Source organism: Cetorhinus maximus, chromosome 18 (assembly GCF_964194155.1).
Source record: "Cetorhinus maximus chromosome 18, sCetMax3.hap1.1, whole genome shotgun sequence".
Classification (NCBI taxonomy): domain Eukaryota; kingdom Metazoa; phylum Chordata; class Chondrichthyes; order Lamniformes; family Cetorhinidae; genus Cetorhinus; species Cetorhinus maximus.
Window position 1 is genome coordinate 16,328,296 of NC_135896.1, and position 22,805 is coordinate 16,351,100.

Here is a 22,805-nt window from a genome sequence, read left to right on the forward strand (position 1 = left end):
GTGAAAGCGGGGAGGGAGGGTGATAGCGGGGAAGGAGGGTGAAAGCGGGGAGGGAGGGAGGGCAGGGAGACGGGAGGGATGTGAGGGGGGAGAGGGGGAGGGGAGGGGAGAGAGGGAGGGGGGAGAGAGGGAGGGAGGGAGGGATGGTGAGAGGGAGGGTGAGAAAGAGAGGGTGAGAAAGAGAGGGAGGGAGAGGGAGGAGGTAGAGAGTGGAGGGATGGAGAGAGAGAGAGAGAGGGGGGAGGGGAGGGGGGGGTGGGTGTTGCTGCTGGAAAAGGCAAGTGACTCAGGTCCCACCTGGGCGAAGTGAGTGAGGGGTGGGGTGGGGGGGGTGGGGGTGTGGTGGGTTGGGAGGGGGGAGGGGGGGGGGTGTGGTGGGTTGGGGAGGCGAGCGGAGCTCCCGCCGCTCGCTCTACAATGCGATGAGGCGGCCAGTAGTAGCCCCCATTGAGCTGGCGGCCAATTCATCGGCTTTTTTGACGTTCAAGTTCGCGGGCGGGCGGGCGCGTCACGTCCGCACTTGAACTTGACTGTGTTGCCTGTGTGTGTGTGTGTGTGTGAGTGAGTGAGTGTAGTTTGGGGGGGGGGGGGGGGAGGGAGTGAGTGAGTGTGTGTGTGTGTGTGTTTGCTGCTGTAATAGTGTGTGTGTGTGTAATGTGTGTGATAGCTGCTCTCTCTCTCTCTCTCTCTCTCTGACGGCCATCCCATAATCCATCTCCATCCGCCATCTTTGCATTATTTCCAATTTATTTTCTGTCAGGGGCTCTGATGAAGATATTTTTCTCTGGAGTCTCCGGCTTTCCGCTCCAGATGTGACCGACTATGTCTCGCCGCAAGCAAGGCAACCCTCAGCATTTAAGTAAAAGGGAATTTTCGCGTAAGTAACCATTCAAAAAAAAAAATTAAAATTAAAATAAAATAAAATAAAAAGATAATTAAACGAGACAACCCTCTTTTTTTTTATAAAAAAAAATCTTTTTTTCTCTTGAAACCCCCCCCCCCTCCAACCAACGGAGGAGGGGGGGGGGGGGGAAAAGGAAAAAAAAAAATTAAATTTAAAAAAAATATGAAAAAGGAAATTTGTTTTTTTGGATTGAATTTGTATGTAAACCGTCTGTAGATGTTAGATGTGTATAAATCGTTAAGAGCGTTAATATTGATCTTTTTGGAGGGGGTTTGCTCGCGCTGTGTTGTATTTTGGAATAAGGTTTGAGGTGGATTTGCACAGGATGACAACAAACCCACGGACAGACTTTTAAATTCTGCGGAGTTTTATTTGGAGGAGGAAAATCATTTTGAGGTCTCCAATCGGTTGGTGAAATTCGCAACGCGGCTCTTTTTTTTAAAGCAAATGTGATGTCTTTTTGTTTTCTCTCCCTTTTTGTTTGTTTGTTTGTTTTTTTTTTGGGGGGGGTGTTTGCTGGTGGCTGGAGGTACATTTATATATAGATTAAAACAAAATGCTCTCCGTGCATGTGCATCTATTTTGTTTTTCGTTTAAGGAGAAGTGTCACCAGCGGGTCTCTCTCTCTCTCTCTATTTTAATTTCGCTTTGCCCCATTTTTTGGAGAAGTTGCAAATGATTATTTTGCTTTTGCATTTTTCTTAAATATTTTGTGTGTGTTATTTTTTTTCGCTCTCCTCATTCTTCACCTCACCTCCTCTCCCCTTTCACCACTACGACTACTTTGGAGTTGGATGGAGGGAGAGGGAGAGGGAGGAGAGGAGGGGGGGGAGAAAATTGAGTGAATGAGTGAGAGTGGAGGGGGAAGAGAGAGAAAGAAAGAGGGAGACAAGATTTTTTGGGGGAAAAAAAAAGTTTGTGCAATAGTGCGTTGGAGTTCTTTCTTTGCATTGATCGTTTGGCGGGGGGGGGGGGGGTCCGTTTTTGCTTTAATTTTCCTTTTTGGAAACTGTTGGGGTTGGGTTGGGGGTTTGGGGGGGAGTTGAGGGGGTTGAGAGAGAGGGAGGGAGAAGGTGAAAAGAAATTTGAAAAGTTGCAAGTGGCGCGTGGAGCGGAGCCCAGCGCGAGAGAGAGTGGATGGAACGCGGCGGATCGCAACGTTCCAAACGTGGCCAAATAAGGAGAAAGTCGGAATATTTATGGTTTTTTTAACCCCGCTTGAAAAATTTAAATAAATATATTCTTCCCCTCCCCGAAATATATATATATATTTAAAAAAAAGAGCATAAATGCACTCCGCTGCAGAGAGAGCCTGCGAGCTAAAAGCAACCCCCCCCCTCCTCCTCCTCCCCACACTCTCTCCTCCACCTCCTTTTTCCTTTGCAAACAAGCGATCAGGTCTCGCTTGTCCTTATTATTTTTTTTGAGGGGGGGGGGTGGTTGGTTGGTTAAGGGAGTATTTTATTTTTGCACAGAAATTGCGGAGATGTTATTTTTTATTTCCTTTTTTTCCCCCTTTTTCTCTTTCTCTCTCCCCCCCCCCAAAAAAATTTGGAAATAATTATTTGCAATTGGATCTTCTTATTTTATTCGCGTGGAAAGAAAAGCAATAATGTTATTCTTCCCCCCACCCCCCAATACCACCACCATCCCCCCCCCCCCCCCTCACCACCTCCTCCTCCTCCTCTCTCTCTCCCCCCCCCCCCCCAACACAACCTCACTCTCCACTTCTCCGATTGCTTCTGTCCGTGCAAAGGTCGGAATATCATTTTCTTTTCAATGAAGATCGGTTCCATTTTTCTTGCAAACTGCAAAAAAGAGAGAGAGAGAGAAAGGTAAATGCGTTTTCTTTGAATACGACTGGGATTCTTGGAGAGAGAGAGAGAGAGAGGAGGAGGAGGGAGGAGGGAGAGAGGGGGGGTGGGGGGTGCTCGCATGCATGTTGGCTTTGGAGATATTGGTCACTTTTCTTTCATGCAACCAAAAAAAAAATTTAAGAAAATGCTCGGACTTCCGAAATGGATAAATCCAAGGCGTTTTTTTTTCTTCCATTTATTATTATTATTATTTCCAATTTATATATTATGCATATCTGCGTGTGTGTTAAATACACGCTCTTTGCATGCTGCTGTCTTTATGGGTGGAAAAAAAAAGCGCACACTTTTCTGATTTGAGAGATCCTGTAACTCGTTAAAAAGGTAAATGCATGTGAGACATTTGCAATTCTTTATTTTGGACAGCGGTGATATTCTTTTTTGGGGGGGGGGGGGGTGGTGGGGGTGGAGGTGGAGGTTAAAAAGGGGAGGGGGAAAAAAGTAAAGGTTTTTTTAACAATTCTATAAATGATTCCGCCCCTGACCCAGTGAATGGATCCTTTTTTTTGTTAAAATTTAAGAAAATAACAATTAACTGATGGTAAATCGAAATGCACGTTCCTCTCCCCCCCACCCCTCCCCTCCCGAGATTGCATTAATTTTAATGCATAATTGCGTGAGGAGGTATTTTGGTTTTTATTCCACACACACCCCCCACCCCCCTCTCCCCCCTCCCGGAGCTTGCTCTTCCCTCGCTGTCTATCCCGGTTTGGGAATGTGAGGAGGAAACTCGCGCTCGCTTCTTCTCCATACCTTTCTCCAGTGACAGAGAATGAATGCCAGAAGCCCGATTGCAAATCCAACCCCCACCCCCCCCCTTATTTATTTGCGCCGTGTGCGGACACTGACCGCGTTTTAATGCCACTTAATGCAACCCACAACTTGCATCCACCCGCTGGACATTGCAGGATGCAATCTAAGTGCTTTCAGTTTACCCATTAATAAATCGCTCCTGCTACACAGTCGCCGGGCAGTCGATGCGTTGGCGCGGGGGGGGGGGTTGCGGAGAGAGAGAGAGAGCGATTTAAAATTCAATGTACAATGTGTATATATTTTTTTGGCATGAGTTTAGACTTTGCTATCTTTTCCTCAATGTTGAAGTCCCGTGTTGCAGGGTTGGTTGGTTACTGAGCGGCTGCAGGGACGCAGGAGGGTTAGACATTGAACTTGGGCTTGTACTGGGTCTGAGTTAGACTCCTTGGCTGCCTTTGTTATTGAATAAAGGGTTTGGCTGGGGGGGGGAGGAGGAGGAGGAGGTCGGGGCAGAGAGAGAGAGAGAGAGAGAGAGACAGAGTGTGTGCGTGTGCTTGAAATTCCCATTGAAGTCGGGATGGATAGTGCTTTTGCTTTGCAATGCAGTGAGGAAGTGTGCATCCTACGTCCGCTTTGCAAGAAAAAAAAAACTTAGCAAATAAACAAATGCACCGACGGTAATGAGTGAGATTTAAAGATAGTTGTAATTGTAATAAACTTTGTCCAGGATTCCAACTTAAAGCGCGTGGGTCCCGCGCTGGGGGGACTGCAGTAACGCTCGGCCGCCGCGAGGGGGCGCTCTAAGTCAACTCATCAATGCCTGCGAGTCCGGAAGCCTGCTCTGGTGACCAGTCCCATTACCTGTACACTAACTACTGCCACACCGTACATTATGTACACTTCATCCAAGTATAAAGCATTTGCTGCAGCATTCATTCCACTGTTGCACTTCCCTCAGTGCGATATATTTTATTTCCGAGCTACATTTTTATTTCTGAGAATGCTTATGCTACTTTCTGCAATTCAAGTATATATGTGTATATATATATAAAATATATATCTCTGTATATCAACTTCTGGCACAGCACAATTAGAATCAGTTTGGTGAAAGCCCTAAAAGACTGTATTGATCTTTGGGTGGAATTTCAATCATTTCACAGACAGCGGTTGGGGTGGTGGTGGGGGGGGGGGAAGAGATTATAATTAAAATAATGGACTGAAACATCCAAAAGCAATTTTTTTGATATCGTTCTTATTTGAATTAATTTAAACACTGTAGAGCACCACATAATGAAAATGTGAAATGCATCGTCCTGTCCTTTTTTTAAAAGAGAAAGATATCTGGTGTGTTTGTGTATATGCCTGTGTATGGCTGGGGAGACAAATGTTTGCCATATCTTCAAAAATATTTAGGATGCTGCAGTGATGTGGTTTACTTTCACTGTATGTGGATATTCTGGTGGGGGTGGGGGGAAGAGAGAGCTGTGTTTGAAAGCAATAAATGCATTATTTTAAAAAAATATATGTTCAACTTCGCGATAGCAGGCATTTAAGACAAATTGAGATTGTGTGTGTTTGTTTTATTGTGGGTTTCCTTAAACTAGCAAAAGCCCAGGCCAACGATGAGAGAGAGAGAGAGAGAGCACTTCGACTTTTACAGAAGCGAAAGGCTTCCGAGCGTCAACCCGTCCATTGTTTTTGTGCTCGTAAAACCCAGGAATAAAACAAAAAGTGCCTTAAGCAAGTTATTTAGAAATAAATTAAAGCAGAGGGGATACACTTCAGCAGTTGTACACACGTCAATGAGTAGGTTAGATGAATATCATCATTTTCTTGCTAAAGTGACAGCAGATGTGAGGATTGATTAATGATAGAACAATCACTGAGAGTCTATTTGCCTTTTTCTGTGTCTTCTGATATTAAATATATGTTTTATTTTATGTATCAAGTGCAGATTTTTTTTTGTTGCGTGGAGTGCTGGTATTATCTCACGGTTGCATTGCATGTTGTTGTGAGTGAGAAATATATGCCGCTCGTTCAGACTTATATGGGGTTTTGTTTTCTGTAAATAAACAAGACTGCTCTGTCTGTACAAATCTATTTGTACACTCCAGTTTGTTGGATCAGTTTTGCTGCTGATTAATATTCCTTGAGAACCTGTTAAGGGTTTTCAAATGATGCAAAAAAAAAATCATATCACTGAAATAATGAGGCTTCTTGTAATCCTGTGTCAGAGCAAGTTGTTAAACTTTGAGCGACTGTCTGTGGAGAGCACTAAAATGTTACGTGCTTGTCGGTACAATAGCCGGAGAGCTGAAAGGAGGCAGATGAATCAGAACATTCCTATTCATGCTTTGTCTTCCCAATCTCTCTCTCTCCCTCTCCCTCTCTCCTTCTCCCCCTTTGTTGTCCCTGCTTGTTAATTGCACCTATCAATGTAGAAACCTGAATACAAAATTTCAATGTGACGTCCCCCCAACTCAGCAGTGTAACTAGATGAAATGACTTGTCCAGTTTATTTACATGGAGGCAAAAATAAAATTGGTAATCGTTTTAAAGAAGGACTTGTAACAGCATTATCCCCCAGCTCAACAAAGGGCCCCGTAAACCACCAGTTGTGGCGTTTTCATCTTAAAATTGTGCTTCTTGACATTAATCTCTTACTTTTGGTTCGGAGGGAGGGAAAATTGTTCTCCTGGATTACACCCTGCTCGTGGTACAACTGAATGTTGACTTGTCACTAAATCCACACAGGTTTATAATGCAGATTTTGGGGAGGGGCGGGGTGGGGGGGGATCTTAGCTGCTGAGCCCACTCACCTCTGAAATATAACCAACCTTGGGTTTAGTGAATGACTGCCATATTTAACACAGGAATAAACCCCAAGCCAATATATCAGTAAACGTGAAATTAATCTGAATGAGGCAGAAGTATCATCGAAGAATTTATCTGGATTTCAGATAGTCCAGGGTGCTCGTGTTAGAAAAGGTCCTTTTTTTTAAGGGTCTCTTTTTCATATAGAGTTGTGCCTGAGTATCTTCTATCTGGTTCCCTGTGTCTTGTTTCACTGACTGCTGTGTGCAAGGTGCAAAGATATATATTAAAAAAAAATAAAGAAAATGCTTTCCTGGCTCTGCTTTTGGGCTTTTTCCTTCTTGCAACTTCCTTATTTCATGATTGCAAAATTAAAAAAAACATTTGTTTGAGCTGAGGAAGGGGCCAATAGAGTTTGGAGCTCATGTCTGTCCTTCTGTGCAATTTAAAAATTGTATGCAAACTTATAAATGGGGGACGGTGTTATACAATGAAACTCCAGCTAAAAGCAGCCTCTCCTTTTCTCTCTCTCTCTCTCTGTTACTGCGCGAAGCAGAGGCTGACCATGCGGAGACGGCGAGTACGGACGAAGAGGACGCGGTCATGGCTGGGCCGGGCAGTGGCGTTGGCGGCGGCGGAGACCACGACCTGCTGACCTGCGGGCAATGCCAGGCGCACTTCCCGCTGGCCGACATCCTCGTCTTTATCGAACACAAGAGAAAGCAGTGCAACGGCGCGGGCATCTGCTTCGAGAAGCCAGTGGATAAACGTAGCCCCTCTCCCCCACACCCGGAGCCCAGGAGAGTGTCTGAGCCCGTCGAAATCGGCATCCAAGTCACACCCGAGGAAGATGACAGGCTGCTAACGCCTACGAAAGGAATTTGCCCGAAGCAGGAGAACCTTGCAGGAGGTAATACGTCTGGTACCACTCAACGTACTGATAATTCCTCTGTGTTTGTTCCTCAGTACGGATTAGCATGTGGGTACAGTGATAGTTCCCCCTGTCCCCACTCCACCTCTTCAGGTAGATGCAGCATTTTACTTTAAACCTTCGTGGGCTTTTCAGAATTTTCTACTCTTCTCAATCTGTATAGAGCTTAAAAATACACGGGGAAAAGGAAAACGTGTCTGTCTGATGTGCAGTTGCTTTCCCATGTTCCTACCTACGCTGTATATAGCATGTATCAAGAGAATTGTCTCACACATACACACACACACATACACACTATAAATAGATAGGAGGAGGTACAGTTGGCCCTTTGTGTGTTTTTATTTTAAGCATTTTCAGAGCTTGCTGTTTTTATACATAATTTCATTGCTGTCACTACAGAGAGGGCTCCTGGGATGCCTGCACGTTTTTGAGTGTAACTCCTAGAGAGGGGATTGCTTTAACTGTTAACAGTGCTGAGTTTAAAAAAAGTGTTCTGAATCAGTTAGTGGTGACATGATGCTTGGTGCTTTAGGGGTTAATAGGATGCCGGTTGTGTGCGTGTGCATTTTTTTTAAACGTGCCAATACTGATTCTTGTTTGCTGTCATGCGGGGACTGATTTTACGGAAGGAATAAAAAGAATTCGCAGGTTGCACTCAGAATCTAAAAGGAGAGACTGTCATTGTGTTGCCTGAAATATCAACTGGGATTTCAGCTCTACCTTTCCTCCCTGCCCCTGCCCCTTCCCCCAGTGAAAGCTTTGCCTGACCAGGAGTGAGAACTTAAACTTCATTCAACAAAAAAAGACTATAAGTAAACAAAAGTTAGGCCTAAGCTGGATGGTTGCGTATCTATGTTGACACTGTTTTTCAAGCTGGGCTTGTAACCTGCAAGCCACTCAGGCCAGGTCTTTAGGGGAATGGTTGAGTGATTATGATACTGGACTAGAAATCTGCAGTTAGACCGTAATTTCAGATCCTACATGTAACAATTTGTGAAATTGGATTCGGTGAACATCTCTGGTGATTTGTTGTGGGGGTTGGTGGCGGAGGAAAACAAACAGCCCCCAGGGTGGCATTTGGATTGACCAAGGAAAGGTGACATGGCACGGTCGATCTACGCTCTCGCCATCTTGGGTACACATCCTTCAAAACCTGTGAGCTGTCCCATGGGGTGAAGTTTGGTAGTGGGCGAGTCACTGACTCGCTTGAGGTTTTTCAGGCTGTTGTGATCAGGACCTCTTTGCTTTTCTTGTGCTGCACGTGCGCATATCCGCTCTGGAGTACACGTTTGTCTGCGTTGTTCTCTTACTTACGTAAGAAGTGTGTGCTGGCTTTATCTTGCAGAATGTCACTAAACAGTAAATCGCAGAAGTTTAAACAAAAGACTCCACGTTTGCTGTGGACTTCTGCATTCTTCATCCAGAAACTCCTCGAGCAGAATGCCACTTTTTAAAAAAAAAAGTGTAATATATCATCGTTTTTTTTTAAAAGCTTCTATAGGGATTATTAGTATCGTTGTGAGCGTAGACATTTTTTTTGGGATGTTAGAATGTTCTTTAAAAGAAAAAAAAAGAGTTGAGACACAACCAGTTTGGCCATGACCTTGTTGAATGGTGGAGCAGGCTCGAGGGGCTGAGTGGCCTACTCCTGCTCCAAAGTCCGATGCTACTATTGTAAAAAATTTACTATAAATTGGAATGTTATAGAATTTTTGTTTTTGAAGTTTGCAGCATGTTCACTGTATGAAGTGGAATGAAAGATGGGTTATTTTGGTGATTGCTGTGGAGTGTGGAGTTATAAATTTGCAAGTAATATTGGGGGTGGTGGAGTACCTGTCTTGTTTTGTTTTTTCACTGCAATTAGCAAACCTCTGGTGCTTATCGGGGCCTGCAAACAGAAAATCAGTGAATCGGGTGACTTGAGCCTGTGCTTAAGACAGTGTGATACGTTTAACTCTTTCACATCATCTATGTACCCTCTCCCCGACCCCCCACATGCAAACACACATATCATTGCCAATTCACCCCCCTCTCTCTCTCTCTCTCCTCTCTCTCTCTCTCTCTCTCTCTCTCTCTCCTTCCCCCCATCTCTCTCTCTATCCCACACACACACATACACACACACACCCCCTCTTGCATTTTCTTTCCGCCCCCGACGCTCATGTGCACACGCATATACCCTTAATTACCGTCTCCCCTTTTATGTCTGTTAGTCACTCATGCAAGCACGCAGATACATCCTTGCCTTCTCCCCTTTCTCTCTGCCCCTCTCTCTCACACACACACATTCGCGTGTCATTGCCTCTCTCCCTCTTTCTCCCCACTGTCCCTAAGAACCTGTTGGTGGGCCGTTTCGTTAAGTTGAAAAGAGTGGGTGGGGTACCAGGCAGATTTAGTGTCTACGGGTGAGGGGCTTATCCAGAAATCCCAAAGTTATAATGAAAACAGAATGGCCCTCTTTACTTCCCTTTGATGCATTTGGCAGTCAGAGAACTCACAAGCCCAGTGTTTTTGTTTGTAATGGTTTGCCTTAGACTCACAGGGTGTCCTTTTTTATCTCAAAAAAAATGAAAAAGCAACTCAGAGTAGAAAGCAACAGTTTAAAAAAATGGTTTCAAGTTTTTCACTAATTGACACCATGCAAACGTTTTTAGCTTAAAAAAGACAAATTTGCTTTTTTTAAGCTAAAAAATGTTCGTATTGAGACAGAGAAATCTGATAACTGTCAACAGCAAATTCCAGGCTTTCACAAAGGAGATGAAACTGTCTAATCGCTACTTTTCTTTAATGAAATAAATTTTATGAAATGAAGTGTTATAGCAGGCTAATTATTGTGATGCTGCCGCTAGTTCTGCCATTCCTCCCTCACCACTTTCTCCAAAGTGTTCTCCCATAATTTGCCATTGCTGTAGATTATCGCTCCAGGGAATTAAACAGAAGGACTTTAATTATCGCGAATTGGAGAGTATCCTAATATCTAGACATCCACCTTTTGAAGCTGGGATCAGTTTAGGAGTTAGGAATTCAGCAGGAAATGAGGGATGTCAACACCGCAGGGATGCACTTTGTCCAAGGAAAGTCATTTTGTATTTAAAATGCAGTCTGTTGTTGGATGTCAGATACAGTTTGGTGCTCAGCACTATATTGCGTCTATTTGTTTACAGTGATGTAGGGAAAAATATTTTTACAGAACTTTGGAAATATAGCTGTGGAAATGTGCCAGCACCTGCCGTGTGATTCAGTCTCTTATTATTTGATTTGACTCGCAGTGTTCCTGTTGTGCTTGCTTACACCTTGCTCTCACTGATGGGGCTACTTCCTTTGTGCTGTGGCTGCACTTTAACAAATAGAATAAGATTGTGGGTTCAGAACTGAAAGTAAAACTTGGCCAAATTGAACCCCACATGTGTCTAAATAGCCCGTGTTCTGCTCCCACAGTTACTGCTGTATTCCAAACCCCTTGATTGCATGATAGCTCTGATTGTAAGAAATCTGCTGTGTTCCTGGGTGTGCCCCTTTCTGCATGTATCCATGCGCATACACACACAGACATATTCATAGACACAGGCTTACATATGCTTGCTCGCTCTCTCTCTCTCTCACACATACACACACTCACACTCATACACAGATGTACCCACAGAGCCATGCACGTTCGTGCAAATATGCAAATGCGTGCTTACATGTGTATTCACACCCACATATTCTTTATTCTTTCATGGGATGTAGGCATCACTGGCAAGGCCAGTATTTGTTGCCCATCTCTAATTACCCTTAAACTGAGTGGCTGGCTAGGCCATTTCAAAGGGCAGTTAAGAGTCAACCACATTGCTGAGGGTCTGGAGCCACGTGTAGGCCAGACCAGGTAAGGATGGCAGATTTCTTCCCTTAAAGGACATTTGAATGTATGCAGACATGGACATTCTCACACACGCATGCTTACATATGTGTGATCTCTCTCTCGCTCTCGCACTCTCTCTTTCTCTCTCCCCCCCCCTCTCACCCACACACACTCTCAAACTCAGAGAGACTTACCTTGACACACAGCCACACGCATGCTACATATGCATATTCTTTCACAAATGTGCTCATACTCACACAGACACATGTATACACACACATCAAGGCTCTGATGCAGCCTTATGATTTATACTCTGCTTGCCTTGTCTGGACACAGTTGGGAACCCTGGCACATTTCTGGTGCACACCAGAAACATCTGATTCGTGCTATTTGTCTTTGCAAATTGCATTTCAGAACTGAAAGTAAAACTTGGCCAAGTTGAACCCCACATGTGTCTAAACAGCCCGTGTTCTGCTCCCACAGTTACTGCTGTATTCCAAGCCCCTTGATTGCATGATAGTTCTGCAGCTTAGCCCCACCAGTCAGTGCAGTGGAACATAGCCAGCCTTGAGTAAGCTTTGCTTGAATTCCCGGCCTCAACATCAAAGTTTATTTATACATGGTGGCCCTGATATATACATGCTGAGACAGAAAGGTGAAAAAGGAGACTTATTTACAGGGGACATAATTAGACACAGGAAAGTAAAAAAGCTCTGTCTATCTATCTGTCTATCCCATTTTCCCTCTCTGTCCATGCCTCTGCGCCAGCCTTTGTTTCTCTGTTTCTGTTGATAAGAGTTGCTCTATGTTTGTGCCTGTTGATGTCTCTGTCTGTGTTTGTCTCTCTGTTGCTGTCTCAGTGCCAGTTTGCATTTCTCTCTCTCTCTCTCTCTCTCTCTCCTGCTGATTCGTGTTTTTTTTCTTTTCTTTCTCTTTCTTTCCCTCCCTGTCCCTTTCTATTTCTTCATCCCTCTATCTATCTCCCTCTCTTATTCTCTTCTCTCTCTCTCTTGCTGTTTCATAGAGTTAGTTGCCTTTTTTCAAAGGGTTGTTTTTCCTGAGTTTACTCCCTGTCTGATGCAGAGGAGGGAGTGGAGGGGACAAATTGAGAGGGGGTGGGGGGGTGAAGGGCCATGTGGAGCATCGTAAAATGATTCATAACGTGGGACTGTTTGCCATTAGAGGCGCTCAGTGATGGAGTTTGCTTGAATTTGTTGTTATTCAATAGATCGGAAAACATTTTCTGTTGAGTTTCATTCACGTGGCTTTTGAAACACAAATGGAGAAATAGCAGGTGGTATTACTCGAATTTCCACCCCCCTCTTCTGTTTCTTCTTGGAACTGGGCTGTATTCTCCTTCCCTCTCTCTCTCTCTCTACTGACACACACACACACACACACACACCCCCACCCCACCACATACACATACCCTTTGGTAAGTTCAGGGACTTAACCCTGGGGAAAGGTTCCACCAATCTTCTGTCTTGCTGAAGTGGCTGTCTGCGTGCTCAAAGAGCACCAAGTGAAGATTATTAGGATATCCAACGGTGGGAGGCAGTGCAGGCTATGAGCCTGATCCTGTTTCGATGTTCACAGGCGTGCGCTTAGCTGTGGTGGTGGTGGTGGGGGCGGGGGGGAAGGATTGATGGAGGGTCCCTGGAATAAGGAACGGGAATCCTGGCTGATTTTCTCCCCATCCTGGGTACTCTTGCACTAATTTTCATAATGTACCCCACCAACACCCCCCACCACCCCACCACCCATGAGCTGCCTCAGCCATATTGCACCCGAGATTGTGTTTTCCGTGCCCCTTCTACTCCCCCAGTGTGTTGCCAGCACTGTGAGCTACTTCATCAAGCATCCAAACGTACAGTGCGGAAGAAAATAAAATGCTTCCCTCAAAAATTCTCATGAAAATGTCTGGGGTAATTAGGAACTCCAGGAGTGGATTGGTTAAATTGGAGGGGGTGCTGGAGGGGAGGGGCGGGGAGGGGAGGGTGATGCTGTGCTCAGACGGGAGATCTTAGACTAACGAAAAAAAACACTTTGATCTCTCTTTATATTTTCATCAGTCGGAGGCACCCCCCAATCTCTCTTTTGCCCGCCTCCTTCGTCCAAAGCCCTCCAGTCCTGTATAAAACCTGCTGTATCGTCCCCTATTCTGTACAGGCTGAGCCATCTTGAGATGAATAAGAAAGTGCACAGATACGCTACTGTCAACCAAACTCCATGCAGCACCCATTTAATTACAGCCCCTGCTCCCTGCTATTACATTCTCAAATTTCAAAATAATTTTTTGTGTGTGTGTGTGTTTTTGTTTGGAGGCCTGGAATGTAAAAACTGAGGTTACCTATTCATTTACTCTCCTGGCGGCTTTTTCTTTCAAGACAGTTGGGAATATTTGCCTGGGAATTAAGACGATTCTATTTTATACGAGATAGAATTGAGTCTGTTTTGCAAGATGTTGGACAGTTAAACCTTGGAATCGGTGAACTCTTGAAAAGCTTGTGGTACACTCCTGAAAAATGGTGCAGTTTGTGACTTTGAACCTGTCTGGCCTGGAAGGTGACGGGGTGGGGGGGGTGGGGATGTGGGGAAGGTGTGGGGGTGGGGTTGAGGGGTGGTGGGGTAGGGGGCGGAATTGGGGGAAGGGTTCTGATTCATTTCCATTTTCCAGGAAACCTAACTCAGTTTAAAGCTGCAGTATTATTTGACTAGGAGTGCAAATTCTATGTGGAATTTTTGTCCTTAAAAAAACTTTTTATTTGAAAAAGGGGCACTTCCTTGGACTTTGTTCTTCTCTCTCCACTGTGCGCCCCCCCCCTTCTCCCCACACCTCCCTCACACCACCTCCCCAGTGGGCTGGATTACCTCGGGATTGGGGATGGAGGCAATGATCCTGGTTATTGGGAAGTGATGTGCTGCCTCAGTTCTCCTGTGGGTGCCCAAACTTAGCTTGTAGTCTGATTTGACGGCAGCAGCAAACCAGAGATTGAGGATTTCCGAATGCCACGGTCTCAGACGTATTTTACCAGCCCAGTGCTGGCCCAGGTAAAGCGAACGGCAAGGGCCAGGGACCCACATTTTGCACTGCTTCCCACGGCACCTGTTAGGGCAGCTGGGGATGGGCTTGTCCCCTTCATACTTCAGTGTGTGCCAGGGAGAAAATTGCCAATAAAAATAATAACTGCTTTTCTTCTGATTTACTCCTGGGACCGTCTGGCCATCCCGCAGCACCTCCCTAACTTTCACCTGCTCAAGATTGTGAATTTGCTGATTATAAATATTTAAACTTAAAAGCTGCTAGTTTACAGTGTAGTCGGTTCATATTTCTCCCTTCACACACACTCTGACTGTATATCCCGTTTCTGGGATGGTCTTGTTGAATTTGCTGTTAATGCATTGCAATTTCTACATTGGAAGAACAATAGGCGAGACATCTACTCGTCGCTCAGAGGCCGGGCAACTCCGAGGCGCTAGGGGTCAGGGAACCTCTGCACTTCTGGCAAGCGTATGCGCAGCGGGGGCATGGTCCGAAGGTGGCAACCCTACCCCATGAGACAGCTTCTGTATTGAGGGGTGGAGAACACTGGTGGCTCTGCAACTGCTGGCAGAAGGCATCTCTTCAGGTAGCAGCTTGGCTCAGTGAGTGGCACTCACATCACTGAGACAGATGGGCATTGGCTTCCCATCCCCATCCAAAGACTTGAGCACACAATTCAGGCAGACACTTCAGGTCTAAGGGAGTGCAACTCTGTCAGAGGTGCCGGCTTTTAGATGAGCTCCCTCTGTGGTTGGGTGGATGTAAAAGATCCCTTGCACCACTGCAAGAAGAGCAAGGGTGTTCTTCTGGTGTGCCGGCTTGTATTTAACCTTCAGCCGACACTAAATTGTCCAGTGGTTTACCTCAGAGCTGACTGTGGGATCTTGCTTTGTTTAAATTGGATGTTGTGTCTGCCTACGTAATAATGGCTGGCTACACTAAAAAACGTGATTGGTTGGCTGTAAAACCCTTTAGCACATCCTGTAGACTTAAAAGGTGCCAAATAAATGAAAGTTTATTCAATTGACCCTCAGCCCCTGAAAGGGGTTGTCATTGACTGCGTTATTGTAATATAAAGAGACGTTAGTAGCCTTTGGATTTCCCATTGGACCTGTTTCCTCTATTCCTCTCCACTCCAACACCCTACTCCTCCTTCCCTGCTTCCAAAATCAAACCTAAAGGTTAAGTATCCAATGATGCAGAGGCTCTGGAAAGAGGGAAGGAGGTACAGTCTGACGCTTCCCAGTGTTTCCAGTGTTCGGGTTTAAGACACTGACAGTGTGGGAAAACACTTTCGCACATCACCTTTTGACTTAACCCCGGAACAAAGCAAGTGAATTGCTGCAGTTCTGATGGTTTGACTTCCGACATTTCCATCTGTTTAATCAGCAACTGATTCCCCAAATGAACAAAATTCCTGCCAGCCTTGTCCATAGTTTGGCATAGGTTAAGATCTGATTTTTTTTATTAATCCGTTTTCCTTTCTTCTTTCCCCTGTGCTCTTATGAATTCCAACTGGAATTCAGCGGAAGCCTCACGTTATTGGGACGTGTGTGGAGGTCAGTGTTTTGGGCTGGTAAAGACTAATTAGCTTTTTCTGCTACGAGTCTGCCAGGGTTTAATACCAGAAAATGTTGGCGTGCGTTTGTTGTAGGTCTAAAATCAAGGTTGATGCAGCACAGATAACTGGTCTTGGATTAATGAGACTGGATGAAGGGCTGGATCAGATCCTGTTGCTTCTGTTGACCTCAGTGTTCCTGGGTTGACGGCTGGAGAGGAGAGTGGAAGAAATAATAAGTCACGGCTCCCACTCTCCTGATGGCTACCACCGATGCTGCTCAAAATGACACTTACGTGTCTGCCTGGATGTGGATTGTTTATCACACCACTCCCTGCCACAGCACCACGCGCAGACTTGGTGGTTGCAATCACCAGTTAGTGGGGCGATGGTACTGTAGTGGGAATTGGTGTCACTGGACTGGTAATACAGAGGCCCAGGCTAATGCTCTGGGGACATGGGTTCAAATCCCACCACGGAAGCTGTGGAATTTAAATTTTGATTAATACATTTGGAATATAAAGCTCGTCTCAGTAACGGTGACCATGACAACTATCATCAGTTGTTGTAAAAACCCATCTGGTTCACTCATGCCCCTTTAGGGAAGGAAATCTGCTATCCTTACCTGGTTTGGCCTTGTTAGCAACGCCCACATCCCATGAAAGAATTAAAAAAAAATGTTAAGTGATGTATTGACAGGCACGTGGTTGTAGGGAGGGGTCCAGATCTGCATTGACTTCACATGTAATTGCAGCTTTGCCTGTGTTTTTTACTATCCATGCGAAAAGGGAAGAGGATTCTCAAAACTTGCTGGAAATCTTCACCTGGAAGAAGCCCTGGTTTGATGGTCACCATTGTGTTTGGGTTTTGTGTTTCTGTTTCTCTTCTAACCCTGGCTTTGATCCATGGTATCCCATCTCTCTGATGGGGAAACTAAAGAGTTTGTTTTGCTTTGACTTTTCAATAGAATGGTGTTGGAAATTTAAGAAAATAAAATAGAGCACACATGCAATCCACAACTGAGAAGGAGATTTTTGAAGAAGCCTTGAATACCTTGAAGGCGGTATGAGGTGCTGGGGCGGGTGGATCTGTAGCAGTGATTGAGTAACAATTTGTGAGGTTTATTTGATTATTCCAGTCCGACAGAGTGTCTGCATTCTCGTATCCCACGGCATCTGCTATCACATGCACTTACAGCCTGGCTGTCCCATACAGAGAGCTCACTTGGTTTGTCAAGTCTCCCACAGGATAGCGGGAGATGCTCCGCCTGTTCAAGCTGCATGAGATGAACTCAGTCAACTTGATGTGCTTGGACATCTGAGTTCCATATATAGCGGACCTGTAGTGCCGCAGACCCATGAGCCTGCCGGTCCAGAGCCATATGTTGGGTTAAAATAGACATCCATGGGGAACAGCTCCCAACTTCTGAGCCTAAATATGGGAAAGTGGCCCATGGAACTCACTTTCCTTGAATTCATGTGACGAGGGAATAGCTCTTTAAGGGTTTCCCTTCTGATTTGAAGGCAGGCTGTACTGAGCGCTAAGACTACACAGCTTTGGTGTTGCCTTATATACTATGGCCAAGCTTTTGTTGAACGTCTATATTTGTTCCTTCAGAACCTGGTACACAGATGATGGGTGTCTTTGTTAACGATACAGGTTGTTGGTGTTGCTCCCATTCCCTGGCCACGTTTTAACTTCCTGTGGCACTGATTTTAAAAAAAAAACACTCTCTGCCCCCTTGCTGGCTGCCCTTGTCCAACTGGCAACAGTCTGCGTCCATGCCTGGCACTGATTCAAAGTCTTTCACAGTTAGATTTTCTGTGTCTCTTTTGTTTTTAAATGGAAACACACATCGTGAACTGAGGCGCTGATTCAGTTGCAGAACTCGGCAAGGAGAGAGGTGACACAGGCACACAAACAGCACTGTGGAAATACAGCACAGGTCTTTTCTGTTCATGGTGGGACCGAGTCAGCAGACCCCCGTGTGTGCTTCCAATCCACACTGCTGGCTATAAGCCTGTTAAAGAAAAGAAAGACTTGCGTTCATGCAACACCTTTCTTATCCTCAGTACTTTTGTAGTATAGTCACTAGTGTTGTAATGTATGAAATGTGGCAACCAATTTGCACATAGCAAGCTCTCTCAAATAGCAGTGAAGTAAATGACCGGATAATGTTTGTTAGGGATGTTAGTTGCGAGGTAAATATAGGCCAGGACAGTGGTGAGATGGACTCTGTTCTTTGAAGGGAAGGCGATGGTGTAGTGGTATTGTTGCTGGACTAGTGATCTAGGGACCCAGGGTAATGCCCTGGGGACCCAGGTTTGAATCCCACCACGGCAGATGGGAATTTGAATCTAATAAAAATCTGGAATTAAAAGTCTAATGACGACCATGAAATCATCATTGTAAAAACCCATCTGGTTCACTAATGTCCCTTGGAGAAGGAAATCTGCAGTGCTTACTTGGTCTGGCCTACATGTGAATCCAGACCCACAGCAATGCAGTTGGCTCTTAAAATGCCCTCTGCACAAGGCCAATTAGAGATGGGCAATAAATGCTGACCTAACCAGTGGCACCCACATTCCATGAATAAATGTTAAAAAATAGCTGTAATAGTGGCAAGCAATACCTAGTGCTGTTGGGGGCATATGGTTATCCAGTGTTGGGTTGGACTGTTGTCGAGAGGTCTGTCTGGAGATTCCTCAAATTTAAACTGGGTGGTTGAAGGTCTGATCTTGAGAAGAAGCCATTTCATGTCTTGTGACGTGGCGGGATTAGTAAACCTTTTCCGGATTTCAATAAACAGTCATTGTCAGCAAAGCAAAGATTTCAAACCAAAGCTCCCACCCCCGACCTCCCCATCCCCAGTCTCTAACCTAGGGGATATTGAGTCCAGATAGAGTAGTGTATTGCTGTTTAGCTAACTGTGCACAGGTGAGTGTGGGGAGCTTCTTGGGGCTGAGTTAATGGCAGACTGCATCTGTACCTATCTAGTGGTTACTGCTGATATTATCAGTTGTGCTGCCAGAGGGCCTACATTGCATTGGCAGAGTTTCCACCTGGAGGCAAAGAAGAAAGTAAGGTAATCTTCACCTTCACCCTCTTTCCTGCACCCCTGACTGGCCAGCTCAGGGACATTAATGGTGACTTCAGAAAGGTCTTTGATCCAGACCAATTAGATATTCCCTGATGAAGGCAAGGAAGTTAAGCAAAATCTTTAGGCCCCCGTGGAATTTTGTGTCCAGTATTAGGCACCCACACTGTATGATGGAGGAAGTAAAATTTACAGGAGTAGGGGGAAAGAGCAGGTGAACAAGATGAATTGAATGGCTCTTTCCATGTGCTGGCACAAGCACAATGGGCCGAATGGTCCTCTATTCTGATGCTGTTAAGAAGCACAGCAGCAAGTTGGCAAGGTTAGTGGCAAGAAGACAGGAGCATACCATATGAGAAGGTATTCCTCACAGTATGCTACAGTAATTGGTGGTAGTCTGGAACCATTGTTCCTCCATTAAATCATTAGCAAAGAGACTTCTTTGGTTTTCACACTACTGGTAAATGCCTCAATAGTCTTTATAGTCTTAAGTATCATCAGTGGCTGGTTCTAAGGTGTGATGCCAAGGAGCAGTTTACACCAACTTCCTTAAACAGAGATTCTTTTTAAAGGGCGGCAGGTTTGAAAACGTGACATGCTGAACCCAGGAGATCTTTCTACTTATACTTCTGATTGTGCAATGTCACATCTCAGCCAGGAGCTGTGTTTAATCTTTAATATGGAAAGTTATTTCCTTTCTTCCTTCCTTTACAAACCCCCTGGTCCTTAACACCTGCTAGCTGCTGTGTGCAGACGTGTTTTCTCTCTCTCTCCCTCTCCTGTAATAACTCTTTCCTGTCTGCAGCCACGTGACTGGTGTAGTGGTTCCTTCGCGCCCTGGTTCTTATTTTTCGTGTACAGTTGTAATTAATATTGTCACTTCATTCTTCAGAGTTAACACCAGAAACATTTTGTAACTTGTCAAATTTGCCATGTTCGACAGACCGTCCTTGTCGAGAAGAGTCGGAGTAAAATCAACAATTCTCTTTCGGTTTAAATGTACCAGGCTTGCCCCCTGTGCTTTTATCAGATGCCTGCCCCATCACTCACTAGCTGGTGCTTTTTTTAACATGGCAGTAAAATTTTTTTTTGTTGAAAAGTACATGATGTGCCCGAAAAAAAAGCTCGGCAAACGAGAGACAGGTTACACGGGTTATGGCGTCACTTTGCGGGAAGATCCCTGATCACCATGTTGCCCGCAGCCAGGCAAGACTCTGCTGCACAGCAATATCGTCGGACAAACCTGCCAGCTGACCCCATTGCACGTTGTAGTGTGCTGCAGTTGAGGGCTTTTGCCCACTGTGTTGCAGGATGGAGACCAATGTGATTATGGGTTGTCCCAGTTAGATTGGGAGACTTGTTAAAGTATCTGCCGCCTTCTCCAAGTGAAACCTTGGAAGGAGGGGAAAAGGCTTGCCTCATGGGTGCGGCCAGGGTTTGATTTGGAATATTTTGCTTTGAGTCATAGAGGTCTACTGCACAGAAAAAGGCCCCTCGGCTCATCGAGTCTGAGCTGGTCAAACAAGTATCTAACTATTCTAATCCCATTTTCCAGCACTAGGCCCATAGCCTTGTATGCCAAAGCAATGCAAGTTGCTGATATTGAAAATTTCATGAAAAGCCTTGGGAAGGGCAATAAGTTATGCCTCCACATCATGGGGCACACACAAACATAAGTGTGAAACACACCTTCCCATTTGATATTTCCAGCCACATCATCCAAAACCTGTGCTGTCGAGTGCAAAACTAGATTGGCAAGTTCCTCCCCCGTACAAGTGCAGCACATTATCTTGCAGTAGAACCCAATATGTGTCCTGCATAGACATCACCTTGTTTGGTAATTTGGGTTCCTCTCTTTGGCACGTGCTATGGAGAGGGCTGGACAAACTTGCCGGCTGCAAAAGCAGTGGTAAAGAAAATCTGTGTGGTGGTGGTGGAAGATGTGCGTTGAATGGGGAGAAAAAAGGAGTGGATTTGCATTTACATGGCATGTTTCACAACCTCAGGCCGCCCCACATTGTTTCACAACCAATTAAAAACTTTTAAAGTGTAGTCACTGTTGAAATGTAGGAGAATGTTGCAGTCAGTTTGCACACATCAAGCTCCCACCAAGCAGTAGTGTGATACAGATAATTTGTTTTTAGTTGGATAAATATTCACCAGATATCAGGGAGAAGACTCCTGTTCTTCTTTGAAATAGTGCCAGGAATCCTTTAGGTCCATTTGAGAGGAAGGTGGACCACATTTCAGTGTTCCATCTGAATGACAGAACCACTGGCAGTGTAGCACTCTCTCAGTACTGCAGTGGGGGGTGTTAGCTTGAAGTGTCCTGAGTGGGACCTGATTTCACATCTGGCTCAGAGATGAGAGTATTACCACAGAGCTGTGGCTGCTGGTTGGCATTGGGGTTTTGATCCTGATACGTTCATTACAACGTAAAGCTGCCCAGTGATTTAATCGATTAATTATTTGAGCCACGCAGAGCAGCAGGACAGATAGGGCTGGAGAGTTTGATTTGTATTGTGCCAAACTAGGCTGCGGTTTGCCCGAGTGTGCTCCCTGGGTTTGGGGGAAGGGTTACCATTCCTGAGCCCCCTGATCCCCGTGAAGAGCTGAACGTGGGACTTTCCTGATTTGCAAGGTTCATTTGGATAAACTCTGAATCACCTCAGGCCAGTGTGTCAAGGGGTTTTTAGTTGTCACAGTTGTAGCACCATAGTTAAAATCTTAATTTTTAAAAAATGTTATCTTCATCCATTGTCAAAGGAGCCACCGTTTTACAAAGGTTACAGTCATACTCTGAACCAGTCTCACAGGCATTGTCGACACTTATTAAAGTAAAGGCCACTGTGCAGTTTAGTTAAACATCACGTTCAAATGGCCTCCAGCAAAAAAAAAGTATTATAGACTAATTAAATGTGTGCAGCCATCTTTTGAAATTGCTGCTCATCAATGGGTTAAATCTGGCTTTGTGTTTGTTTGTCAAAAGGAAAGAATAGTCTGCTATGCTGATGTCAGGTAGAAGACAAGCGGATCACTTTTTCTCTTGTCTGTTTTTTTTCTTTCTCTCTTTCTTTAAAGGTGTCTTGGGGTGGGTTTTATGAGCTTGTAAAGATCTGAACAGTGGCCGTGCAGCTTCCTGTACAGGAAGTTTTTTTCTCTTTCTTTGTACAGAGTTAGCTCGAAGCTTGGCTGGGAGCCAATTCACCTCCACTAAATCGAGGAGCCAGTCCGTGCACTGATTTAGAACCAGGAGGGGGAGGGGGAGCCGAGGGAGTGGGGTGGGGGTGGAGAGCACACAAGTCCAAGGGCAGAATTGCGCTCCTTGCAAACCCTTTATCTGTTTGTTACTGATTAATGCTGCTGCTTGTTCAACATGTGCTTTGTCCTCAGCCTTCAGGTTTCTGCCGTGCAAGGCTTCCTTTGTCGTGTACGATTACATTGAGCAGAAGTAGAGACAAGAACATTCTTTGCTTTGGAGTTCAGAGACTGTGTGCTAGAGCAGCAAATGCCAGTGCAGAGGAGTCACTACAACAGGCTTGAAATCAGTCAGACCTGTTCTGCATAATAGCAGACGACCACTGCTTCTGTACCTCTGAGTCAGTGAGATGTTTGATAACTAAAGAAGGAAGGGCAACAAGCATAATCAGAACTCTTAAAACCTGTGCAGAGAGCAATTTAGAATTCACTTTTTTAAAATAAGGTTCTGTATTTTGACAGAAAACTGATGCAGCCGGGGATGGTTACACAGGAGGAAGCTTCAGTGGTTCCTCATGCTCATTTTTAATTTTAAGTCTAATTTTAGTTAAAAGGGAATGGGAATAATGCTTGTAAGGGGAAGAAGATTGAAGGGCTATGGGCAAAGAGCAGGAGACTGGGACTAATGTGTCTTTCAATGAGCAAGCACAGGCACAATGGGCCAAATGGCCACCTTCTGTATCATCCTATGAGTTTAAAAAGAAAGTGGACCTGTTTGAGTACAAGTAGCAG

At 45.0% G+C, this 22,805-nt stretch overlaps 1 protein-coding gene across 6 annotated transcripts in view; it reads left to right on the forward strand.

Annotated features, from left to right (window-relative positions):
• The first annotated feature begins 632 nt into the window (after nt 1–632).
• The window catches only part of bcl11ba (BCL11 transcription factor B a), a 164,409-nt gene continuing 142,236 nt past the window's right edge, over nt 633–22,805 (forward strand). For 4 of the 6 annotated variants that reach the window (XR_013579433.1, XM_078562160.1, XM_078562161.1 and 1 more), the window contains exons 1-2: nt 633–877; nt 6,899–7,255. Coding sequence is in view for 5 of the 6 variants with exons in the window: in XM_078562160.1 (XP_078418286.1) it covers nt 823–877; nt 6,899–7,255 (412 nt within the window). In the remaining variant the exon portion in view is untranslated. The remainder of the gene's footprint in view (nt 878–6,898; nt 7,256–22,805) is intronic. The other 2 variants (XM_078562162.1, XM_078562164.1) reach the window with 2 other exon arrangements.